The sequence below is a fragment of the Microtus ochrogaster genome, chromosome X, assembly GCF_000317375.1.
Source record: "Microtus ochrogaster isolate Prairie Vole_2 chromosome X, MicOch1.0, whole genome shotgun sequence".
Classification (NCBI taxonomy): Eukaryota; Metazoa; Chordata; class Mammalia; order Rodentia; family Cricetidae; genus Microtus; species Microtus ochrogaster.
In genome coordinates this window covers 57,430,191-57,442,681 of record NC_022026.1, presented here as the reverse complement: position 1 = coordinate 57,442,681, position 12,491 = coordinate 57,430,191, and the positions used below count along the sequence as shown (strand labels likewise).

The following is a 12,491-nucleotide window of genomic DNA, read 5'->3' as shown; positions in this document are numbered from 1 at the left end:
GACTTGCTTAACAATAGTTCTTAGAGCAGTTAAGTTATCCTAAACACAATAAAAACAGCAACAATTCTGGAAGTAGCAATACGTAAGATTTGTATCATGCTGATACAACCATATCTGAAAAATCAAATCAATCATGCATAAGCTGCTATAATTTGTCAGTTAATTAATTTCTGATGTTAGAAAGTTGAAAGGACAAAGAGGCACTGAAACTTTTTTTATTAAACTCTACCATACTTTTCAAAGGAACCTTGCAAGCTTTCTTAACTTTGTCTGTTAGAAAAGCTAAGCAAGATATTACAAGAAAAGATTATTTTCTTACCTGTTTGGAGTACACAGAGAGAGAAGGACAGTGCTTTCCCACACCAGAGAACAGTACAACTGGCTTAGCTTGCTCAGAACACTCAAACCCAACTGAGAACCCCACTGGTTTACGGAGATTGAACGAATTTCACTCTGCAACCAAAAAGCAGCATTCACATTTGACACGGTCTCCAAATAATAACGTTTTTTTAAAAAAATCAATTTTCACCCATTTTAGAAAGATGTAAGACGCTATTTTTCTGTTTGGTGATATGAGACACCTATAAACCCAGAATTTTTGGAGGCAGGAGATGACAATGAGATCAAGGAAAATCTGGGCTATATATACAATGAGCTGGTAGAGAACGCATTCTTGTCCATAAGCAGAAAATAATGGTGTTGCTGTGAAGTTTTTGTAATAAATTCCTGAAGATAATAAAGGTAGTAAAATGGTGACATACACAGATAGGCTACTTTCTTTTATTGTGTGTGTGCGTGCTTATGCTTGTAGAGTCCAGAAAACAACCAGGGTCAACCAGGGTCTCTCTTGACCTGGAGTTTGTGCATTTGACGTAGTTCACAAGGAGACTTAGGAATTCACCAGTCTCTGTCTTTACAATGCTTTTCTAGCTCGTGCTAGCTGGACTGACATTTTTATGCATTTTCTGGGGACTGAAACTCGGGTCCTGAGATTTATATTGCAAGCATTATGGAACTGAGTCATCTTCCCACCATCAGCCATTTTATGGAACAGGAAAGACCGGAGATTGCAGACACAGCATTTGACACATTTTCTTCTAGTTGTTGTCTCCTAACTATTCATTTAAATGTTTTGTAATAAAATATCTTTTGTCATCCTATTGTCATGTCTACATATACTTATACACAGATTACTTAGTAATAAAGGCTACCAAAATTAATGTTTGCCTGCCAAAACATAAATTCAACCCTTTATGTTACAGAAGAAAACAATGATGATTACCTTTTTTTTTTTTTTTTTTTTTTTTTGATAGGAGCAACCAGGATGTTGCCTAGTCCTGGCTACACGGAAATGCTAATCAGCAAGCTATGCAAGCTCCACTCATCATTTTCTATCTGCTCTCCAAAAGGAGGAACGGGTAAGGATTAACCTCCTGACAATTACTTCTTAAAAGTCCCATTAATATGACAAATTATTTGGTCACACAACTGCTAGTAAGAATAAAACCTCCAGTACAAGGACAGGTTCCAAAGCCACAGAGAAACCCTGTCTCGAAAAACAAAATAAAAAAATAAAACTAAAACCAAACAACAACAAAAACAGAATAAAACCTAAGAAAGTGAAACTACATACCAATCTAAAGCTTGAACCTACAACACCAAACAGATAAAACTATCAAAAAAAAATCTCAATGTTAAATCAGGCTATTCTTTCAGCTACTACTCCAGGTAGATTTGTTCTAGGCACAATAATCTGGCAGGTCTATCAAGACCCTTGGCATTTCATTGGCTTTAAGTTGAAACCAGAAAACTTTATTTTTACCTGTCCAACTCTGCAAGTGTGAACAAACATCATGATATAGGCATGGGCAGCAGTGAGAGCATGCAACAGAGGTGTAGCCTGAGCTGAGAGGGTAGCATCAGCAACATTGCCTGCACATGCCAGTTCTCGAAGTAACACTGATCCCCCAGGAGATTCAATGGGCCGGTGTAAAGGTTCCAAGGAAGAAAGGATTGAGTCCAACTGAAGGAGACCTTCTTGAAGAACTTTGGGTTCATGTGACAGGGTCTGAAACAATAATGAATGTGATAAAATATAATGAATCACATATATATGTATGTAAACTGTGCCTTTAATATTCACAGTGGAAATGACTAGTACTTGAACTCTCCCAAATTTCAGTCAGTCATGTCTCTCACTTTATAAATGACAGTACCAAAATATGAAGCCAGGAATAATATATTTCACTATCTTTGTGTAATAAACTATATTTAGACTTGAGCCAATCATACTTAAAGCATATGAATGTCAAATAGGACTGTCTGTTGTACTGTTGTATGAGAGGTTAGTTTCAAATTCTGCTTAGAAAGGAGCAATGTTAGGCAAAGTTCCAAATCTAGAAAATGAGTCATATTACAATGTTTTTATTTCCATTTCTAAGAAGTTAATATTTTAATAAAATGCAAGTAAACATTGTTGAGTAAGGAGACTGAGGTGTCATGTGAACCTCAACCTTCACCTCATTCAATGTTACATAAGCTAAGTCGTAACCATTCTAGTAGTACAAATGGTACAAAAGGAAATAAAGGAGAAAGCAAGTATGATAAAAGCTATTGACTAGTCAAACTATTAATAAATGAATTATATTTTCAGGTAAAGAAGTAATTTCATAGCTATAATGCTGTCTCTTCTTTCCAAAACAAGAGCGATGACTATGAGCTTGGCATCAGGAAGGCAAATTATTTTAATAGACAACCCAAATAATACATTTCTTTTCAAGTTAGGGAAGAAAAATTTGGCAATTAAAGATTACCACTTGTTATGCAAAGCTAGAAATTATTTGCCTTCCTATGGCTTGAAATAAATCTATCCCTCCTCACAGAGCATCTTAGAGGTGGGGTAGTTAGATCAGTCCTTTCCCCTTGTTCTCTTATGAAAGCACTTTACACCTGCAAAAAGTGAAACAAAATAAAACATTAAATTGCAGTTTCTAGAAATTATTTATCAGGGCACAAAACAGCTGACAGAGGAGCTTTATTGCAAATAGTATCAAAATTCCAATCTTTCTTTTGTTGGGTGGAAGGCAGTATAAAATTACTCTCTTAATTCACACACAACTTTTCAAGGAACCCCAAAAAACTAAAATAGTATTGGGGTACAGGAACACAACTCAATTTGGAGTTCTCACACTTCCTGTTTTCCAACCCTATTACAAACTTAATAGTAATCAAAATTGTGGTACTGGCCAATAACAACCAATGGAAAAGAATAAAGCTCAGGAAGGAAATTTCACATTTTATAGTTAAGGGGTATTTGAAAAGAGTGATAGGAGATGATTTAATATAATGACAGTCTTCTCAATAAATGATATTGGGGGAAACGTGGTATGCATACACAAAAACATGAAGTTGAACTTTCTGGATCTCTAAATACTCGAAATGTACGAAATGTATCTAGACCTAAGGACTAAAATAATACAATTCCTAGTAAAGCATAGGAGGAAAACTGTCTAAATTTCTTGGCAACGATTTCTTGGATAAACACCACCAATACACAGAAAACAATGACGGCAACCATCACTAAACGTAAAATGGCCTTGAGTGGCATCAAAACCTTTTGTATATCACGGTATTATCAACCAAGTAAAGACAACCCACAGAATGAGGATATTTTCAAGTCATGTATCTGAAAAGAGAGTGATATCCAATATATACAGAGATGTTCAACAATCAATAGCAAAACACCTTAATTCAATTAAAAATAGAATAAAGAACATGAATATACATTTAGCAAGATGCACACGTAGACAATAACTCAAGTACACAAAGGAAGAGATGCTCAATATCACCAATTACTTGGAATGCAAGTCAAAATGAAAATGAAACACTACTTTATATACTCTACAATAGCTATTATTAAAAAAAAAGATCTGGTATGGAGATAGTGAAATTATAATCCTTACATGTAGCTAGCAGGAATAAAAATTGCTTCTTAGAAAAGTAGTTTGAAGACTTCACACAGACACAAAAAAATGATTATCACTATTGAGCTATTTCCCTTCAAGTACACATATAAAAGATTCAAATTGCAAATCTTTGCATGTATTTTTTTTAATATTTATTTATTATGTATACAGCATTCTGTGTGTATGCCTGCTGGCCAGAAGAGGGCACTAGATCCCATTACAGATGGTTGTGAGCCACCATGTGGTTGCTGGGAATTGAACTCAGGACCTTTGGAAGAGCAGGCAATGCTCTTAACCACAGAGCCATCTCTTTTAAGAGCAATTTATACACTGGAGTTACAATAGTATTCATCAGGGGCAAAAATGGAAGCAACCTAAATGCCCAGTAAGGGGAAATGGACAATCATTTAGCTTTAAAAAGAAAACTGGTAAAAATCAACAAACCTGATAAACCCTGATGTCACCATAACAATCTCAAATAATATACAATACCTATAATTTAGAGAAAGTAAAATAATTGCCAAGGTTAAGGCAACAGGAGAGAACAAGTAGCTTGCAAGATCAAAGGTGTTTCTAAAATCAAAGGTGTTTTGGAAATAAAGGAGCTGGGGGGGGCGGCAAAATTTAAGCAATAAATTACAGATCAATTCATGACTAATAAAGCTTGGGAAAAAGGGAAATACATTGCAAAATGAATAGAGCACACTAAAACCAAAAATGCTACCATAACAAAGCATGAAGGCTAAAAAGCTTTCTTTGAAATACACTTTACACTCATATAAACTCAAAGGACGTGACTACACAGCAAATGCAAAAAACAAAGAAAAATAATTTCTCTATGAGAAATACTATGAAATATATTAAGCGGAACAGACACAAATTTGTCAATTTTCATCTATGGGTAAGGGAGAACACTAAAAATACAATCACAGATGTATTACAAAACTCATTTCTAAGAGGAAATACTTGGCGAGATGTGTCTTACCAATATGGATTTGCAGACACCTGCAACAGCCTGACAGGCAGCAGATGTGGGAAAGTCAATGGGCAGATTGGGAAGACCCAAAATGGTAACCAAAGGTAAGAGTCCTTTCTGATTCACAAATTCTTGGCAGTGGTCATCTGTTGTATTGTTGCTCAGAATAGATTCCACAAATTTCATCTAGGTAATGAAAAGGTTTTTTTTTTACAAGTTAGACGCTAACACTGTTCTGAAATAAAAAGCCAATTTGACATCAGGGCAGCCTTATAGTCAAGAAATCAGTACTTTCTGTAATAACACAACTTCAAGCAAAAAGGGATAAATGGTACATACACAAATCATCCAGAAAATAAGGAAATACAATTTCCCAATCCACCTTTTTCAACCACACCAGGAGTCAAATAATATGAAGGCAAAGAAAAGCTAAATCACTTGCTCAGAGAAACACTCTGAATTAGTGGTATAAATGGGTCCAATGTCTTAATTGTCTCATGTCACACATAATATAGATAAAACATGAACTCCAGGAATTGTGCTATTGAACTACAAAAAAATTTAAGGAGATATAAAGTAGTAAACAGCAAAAACACGTAGGCACAAGAGAAACTATCTGTGGAAGTCTTGGAAGTGCTTAACAGTAAAGAATAAATGGTAAGGGGAATTTTCAATTCTGGGAAAATTAGAATTCTCATTTTCCTATGAGATGGGAAATTAAAAGGCACACGCAGGTTTTTCTTTATAAAGAGACGTAAAATAGGGGAAAAAAGCATGAAGGACAAAGTAAGACATAATATGGGCCTAACACATCAAACCTTGTTAAAATTCTTATGTACAAAAAATAGCAGTGAACAGAAAAGAGACTATAAAAAGGCTGGAGTACTGGCTAATTGTTACAAAGGGAACACGAACAAAGTATTTTAAGGTTTTCACGTCTTACCCTCTGTACTTTAAAGGTCCCAGGGAAAATAAACATTAAAAATTACTGTGCTCTGACAACCTGACATATTATTATGAAAAGCAAAAGTCTTTAATTTTTTTCTACAATGAATCTTACCACATTAAGGATGTAATCCATAAGAGGGATAGGAATACGTTCCTCCGTACCAACAACCCTGTAAGAAAAAAGGAGTCAGTTACACAGAAATTCACAATACCAATGAAATATAACAAAGTGAGGACCGGTAACAGCGTGAAACTTTAGTTCAAGCCATACTAGATTTTAAACCACTTAAGACAAAGAAACAAAACACAACAAAAAAAAAACCCTGAAATTAATAATGAAGATGGAGTTGAGTATAAATATCCCATCTAATCAAACTACTATATGAATTCAACAAAATAAAAATATTTAAAATAAATTCAATTAAAAGACCAATCATTTGCTTACTAGGAATAAACTGGCAAAGAAGCAAAATAAAATGTAGGAACAGAATTTTGTTAGATTAGAGCATTTAGTTTTGCTTAAAAATATTTAAGACTGAGAAATTTTATCATAGTGAAAGCTGAAGTCAATTCCCAAGGCCTCCTTTCCCATTAATCTGTTACTTGCAGGATGAAAGTTCATGAACAACAATTATACAAACTCCTCTGACAACTCTTTTTCAGATCTGTTCCAAGGACTCGTTTCCAGAATGCTCTAGTTTCTACTTAAGTTTTCTTCTAGATTTTATTTTTAACATATATTTTCTATTCATGTCAGTATACTATATATGTAGTGGTTTACCCCATCAGTTTTTCACAAAAGGCAATTTAAAGATGTATTGTCTAAGCCTGTAACTTTCACATTTGGAATGTAAATGAATCAATTTATTACCACTGTCAAATTTTCTTCAGCCAAAGTCAGATTTTCTTAGTTCATGAAAAATCTACCTCTGACAAAAAGGCTGGCTCAGTGGGTCACATTTCAGGTTAACAAAAGCTCTCTACACTCACTATCTCTAAAAACAAACAATTGTTACTGAGTTGCAAGGACCAAAATAAACTTATAATTTTAATGTTCCTCAGTGTTGTGTTATGGACCTACACTTTAACATACGACTGGTACAACACTCTGGAAAACATCAGGCCATACCCCACATTCCAGGCATCATTTAGAATGAAGAACTGACATGCACTTGCTCAGATTATTAGAGAATATAGGCCTTGGTTGCAAAACAAAGTCCAGTCCCTCCTTCTTCCTGCAGTCCTGAACCAAGGCAACTTTAAACTATAATCTCTATTACTAACTAATTCATGTGGTAAGATGTCCCTGCATCCTCTGAAAATCTGAAAGAATCAGAAATCCCCTTTGGAGAGACTGGAAGGCTCAGTGTTTGTTTTGTTTCTAACCACTTACCCTTCAACACCCATCATGCTACACACAGTAAATATCTCTCCTAAATCTCTTTGGATCTAAACGCCTGGCTTTTCTCTCTAGGATTCCATCTCCTAATAAAGCTTTTCGGAAAGATGCCAGTTCCTTTCCACAAACCTTTATCAATTTCTAACACTCAGGTGTGGGAGGTAAGCACAGTATGCTGAAAGAAATCAAGTACAAGCACCAACTACAAAGACCCGTTACTTAATGATAAGTAAATTCATCCCCAGAAATACCAGATTTTCTGATATAAACAATTTAGAAAAGATAAGACCACATAAAAACTCAGGTGGCTGAAAGAGGAAGACTAAGTTTATGAAGACAGTGTATGATAAGTTCCAGGCTATACATACACGCATAACAAGACTCTAGTTTCTGAATGTAGACTGTAGTACCTAAGCTTTCTTATTCCAGATTTTTTAACCCATGTCTTAAAAAGACAAGAAAAAGGCACTAGCTTAGCATAAAACAACAAAAAAGAAAACCAAGTAAACAAAAAACTAGTAAGTTCATCAACAAGAAACCTAAATAAATGTAACCGCAATTATACAACAGACTATCACTGAGAAAAGAAAAGCAGTGTCTATTGAGACATGATAATGATAAAACATCAAAATACAATTGAGTAATGCCAAATACAAGAAGCTTTAAATTAAACACACATTTGTACTTTCATTCTATTTATAAGATATTCTTATTATTATATGCATAGCAGAAATAAGATCAGTTTTGCCTTCATTTGGGATGGAAAAACATAAATGACAACTCTAAACTGTGCAGTTTACTGTAATTTACAGAAATTTTATATACATATATATGTGAAAAATCCATGTGGATTATGTATGTATGGTGCTGTGTTGGAGAGAGAGGTAAGGAAATATAAATCTGTAGGTACACTTAAGAATGCTTGAACTGGGGAAGTGACAGATCAAACACACAGTTAATATAAAGCCTTTGATAGAGATAGGGAGCATTGCTGAATTAAATAGGAATTTATGCATTACTACAGAAAATAATAGAATTAGCATATACAATTATTGGAAGACCATAGCTTCCATTCCCAATTGGAAGATGTTTTGGAATACAGTAACAAATGTGGACAGTGATAGATATTTATCTCAAGTAAGGAATACAGCATTAAGAAATGAATGCTGTTGAGTAAATGTTAATTTACTCTAACAGTGGCTTGATTTCTGAGCATATTAGGTCTAAAATCTAAAACATTCAGGTAAAGAAGTTATATATAAATAGAAACATTACAAATGGACTTAAAAATCACAAATAACCACTTTCTGCATTCAACAAGTCTTTTCTCACTTATAGACAAAAAAAGCAACTCAATCTTGCAGGGTTACTGGCAATCATGATAGGTTGGCTGGAAACACTGAAGCTTATATTCACTTGAGAAGAAAAGACTTGCCTTCTTTCAGACACTCCCCCTTTTAGAAACATGGTTTTAAAATAGAAAGACGATGGGTAAGTTTCCTCTCTCAGACAGAAGATTAGGTAATACTATTGACACCAACAAGCACACTGTTGTTTGGTCTAGAGTCCCAAAAGGTATTTACTTCTGTTGTCCCTGGTTTAATAATATACTCTACCAGACTATTTTCCTAACTACAATGCCCCAGTTTAGTGCCAGATCAAAAGTATTCATAGCCACAGCTAAACATTCATGCATTTCTCAAAGGTATCTATACAGATAAAAGGAACATTTATTATATGCATGAATGTATAACTACTACTACGATATAGAAACAGCACTTCTGCTTCTGACATAAAAAACTGTTTCATGTGTGCTTGAAACAAGCAACAATGGGGAAGGATGACCAACTTGGCATACTGATTTAAAATAATAAACTAAAATTTTAAGAAAAAATAGTTTTTTAGGCAACCAATGATATTACTTCACAGAACTATTAACAGTACAGAGGAAGAAAGGAATAAAAAGTCAGAAAGAACCTTAAAATGATCTTATGCTAATTTTCAATTATCATAGACTGAAGTGACATTGGAGGTAGTGGGTAAGTAGCAATGCAGTTAGTTGCTTTGTTTGAACAAGGGCCAGAGTTCCATCCTTCTGGCCACAAGTGAATAAATTTTTAAAGTGATACTAAGAATTAAGTAACACCATAAAGTCGGAGAATCTGCCTTATAAACACTTACTGCTGATTAGGCTCAGTTTCATTCTGCTGAGTAGAATTAAAGCTCTGCATGGCCTGAACTTCCTCTTCCTCCTCATCTTCACTAGAAGCTTCTTCAGCAGCATGATTAGACCTTGGGGGAGGGGCACTAGCAGTACCATCTGCTTTCTGGATGGACGGCTTCTGACAAATATATTTTGGATCTCTTCCAAGATTACAGATTTCTTCAAGTAACTAAAAATCAGAGGGAAAAAGATTATATTTAAATGTAATGGTGGAATATCTAACATTTTGTGAGGATTTCCTATGTACAATATATCTAATATTCCCATGTAAAATGTATATATTATATTACCAATACACCACTGTTGAAATGTAGTCATTAACTCCATTTTTACAAACAAGAGAACATTGTGTAAAAAGTTAAAATCTTTCAAGATTGCAACCTTGTCCTCATTTACCAAGCACCAGTAACTCATATACTGATTCCAATAATCTACTGGCCTGACAAGCAAAAGAGGGAGGGGGAAAGCCAAGAAAAACTGGCTAGTAAGGGAAGTATTCTCATACAGATAGAAGTTAAGCCTCTGTGTACTTGTTAATTTCATAAGAAAGCAATATAAAGAAATCTACACTAAACAAAGGAACTGTGTTAACTCAGAAAATGAGTCTTAATATATGAAAAGCCTAGAATTAACATAAACGTCCCTTCTTATTAAGATTTGAAGTAATTATTTTAACCATTTGGTTTTACAACATGGCAGCTCAAAACCAAGGTTTAGAAATTAGGCAGGTACTTTCTAAAAGATCAAAATCACAGTCATTATCAATCCTTACCTTAATGATGGCAGTTGTTGCATCTGTTTTGAGGGTGGGCTGATGTCTCATGAGCTCATCAACAGCACTCCCCAGGTTGGATGCAGTATCCCCTTAAAGCAAACACGAAAGAAAAAACAAAAACCCAAAAAAGAATGTTTAGACTAAAAAAATATATAGACCAATAAATTTTAGTTCAAATCTAAGATGGAAAGAAGAAACTCAACTGCTTATTTTTAACACCACACATTCCTGCATGAATTTACATAAGCCTTGATCCTCCAAATCATTGTAGGAGGAAAGAAATCGGTCTAACGAACTCTCCACTGTTAAGGTCTGAGCTAGGAGCTAGTTTATGGACAGAAGAGTAGAAAAGAAAAAAAGCATCAACAATCCTTTGGCTGCCTCTGTGAAAAATGATCCTTACTAGAATGCTGCAGTGGTAAATCAAAGTACAAAATACCTTGATTTATGAGATGGGTGACACTATGTTGCCCAGGCTGGATTCAAACTCCTGAACTTCAGTCATTACCTTGACTCAGCCTCCCAAGTAAGAAAGTACATTTCTGCAAACTACAAAATTTCTCCAACTATTACTTTCTTAGTCCTCTCCAATTTAGATTCAAACACACTGAGAAGAAAATTAATTATCTGTGACTATTTTAGAGAAAATAAGAACATCTTTTCACATCAAACTCTACATTTCTAATTTTTATAGACTAGATAGTGGACTTGGAAATACACCACTGGTTCCTATACCTGTTTCTTACCAACATCAGGACAGTGAACTATTCAGAAGCACGGAAATACTATGAGGAAAGAGGCTAAGGATGAAGTATTCCTTCCTACCTGTAACAATAGAATATATGGTGATAATTCCCGTTAAGCTGAGCATACCTAGCCAGAGAAATGATGTGCAGTCAAGGAAAACTTCCCTTGCCAAAATCAACTTTCTATTATTAAGTGAATAGTAGGAACTCACCAAGAGGATCAGAACTCCTCCTCCTCCGCATGGCTGGGAGGTAGTCAGGAGACAGAAGAACTTTGAAAAGACGTTCAAATGGCTGACATTGTACAAAAGACTGAAGACCTCGGGCATTCAAGCAAAGTGCACTGAATACATTTGGAAGGGAACCAAGGACTTCCCTTGTAGCAGGAACCTGGAGAAGATAGAAAATTTTCATGCAACATACATAAGGTCAGATACACATGCAAAGAAGATATATATCTAGGGGTGCAATACTGAATAATAGAAGAAATTGTGACAACCAGGTCTTAATTGGATCCAACAATACACATAAAAGCCATAATATTTTTCACAAAGTAACTTATTTTTCACTTGCTTCTTAAGCATGTGCACATGTACCTTAGGAAACGGACATACATGGAATAATTTTTATAGAGTGGTAGAATAAACTCACATCTTTGATGAGCAGTGCATGCAGCATGACATCTGTCAGCCCATTGTCCTGCAGTGAGGACAACAATGATGGCTCTTGAAATACAAACACAGTCACCACTTCAGTAGCTAAAAACAAAGTTGAGGGAAAATAAGAAAAACTGACTCTTCAAAGGCATTAAAAGCAAATAAACAATTAATAGCTTAAAAGTTATACAGTCAATGTCAATTTTATACTCTTGTGATTATGAAAATTAATATTCCAACAGAATACCAAGAATATTTACATAAAATATGAAAAATTTTACTGGTAATCCTTTATTTTACCAGCACATATTTGTAAGTACAGATATATATATGGCTATTTTTAAATGTAATTGGGAAATTACATAATCCATCACACCATAACCCATTATTGTTGAAGTATTCCATTAAACATATGTATATAAATCATTCTTTTCTGTGAAAACTGATGTCTCTAAATGCTTAATTTGCCACATTAGGATGCGGGTATTCTGGGGTAAATGTATAAACGTAACTGATGAATGTGGATAAAATATTCTGCAGAAATATTTAGTAAATTAAAATTGGAAATAGAGCATTAAAAAGTACATATTAATAGCACAAATTATAATACAGATACAAATTAATACTAATCTGACCACTTTAAAAGCCATAATATTCAGAAATGTGTACTCAAGAATATCAGATTTTTGAAAAATCTGATAATCTGACAAAAGGTATATAAACAGTGTCTAGAAACTAAGAACAAAGCTGCTAATGGATATATCTAATTTCCTTTTGAAAAAATCAATTTTTTTTTTGTTTT

General features: G+C 34.3%; 1 protein-coding gene and 1 non-coding gene across 19 annotated transcripts in view; both read right to left on the bottom strand.

The window, feature by feature from the left end:
* Huwe1 (HECT, UBA and WWE domain containing 1, E3 ubiquitin protein ligase) overlaps positions 1-12,491 on the bottom strand; it is a 139,240-nt gene that overhangs the window by 59,526 nt on the left and 67,223 nt on the right. For all 18 annotated transcript variants that reach the window (XM_026784727.1, XM_026784725.1, XM_026784724.1 and 15 more), the window contains 8 exons: positions 11,685-11,791; positions 11,246-11,423; positions 10,285-10,376; positions 9,470-9,681; positions 6,002-6,059; positions 4,951-5,127; positions 1,823-2,068; positions 320-453 (listed from right to left, as the gene is read on the bottom strand). In XM_026784727.1, the coding sequence (XP_026640528.1) occupies positions 320-453; positions 1,823-2,068; positions 4,951-5,127; positions 6,002-6,059; positions 9,470-9,681; positions 10,285-10,376; positions 11,246-11,423; positions 11,685-11,791 (1,204 nt within the window). The remainder of the gene's footprint in view (positions 1-319; positions 454-1,822; positions 2,069-4,950; positions 5,128-6,001; positions 6,060-9,469; positions 9,682-10,284; positions 10,377-11,245; positions 11,424-11,684; positions 11,792-12,491) is intronic.
* On the bottom strand, positions 1,305-1,440 carry LOC113457474. Its single transcript, XR_003378034.1, has one exon. It is a non-coding gene; the product is annotated as a U8 small nucleolar RNA (small nucleolar RNA).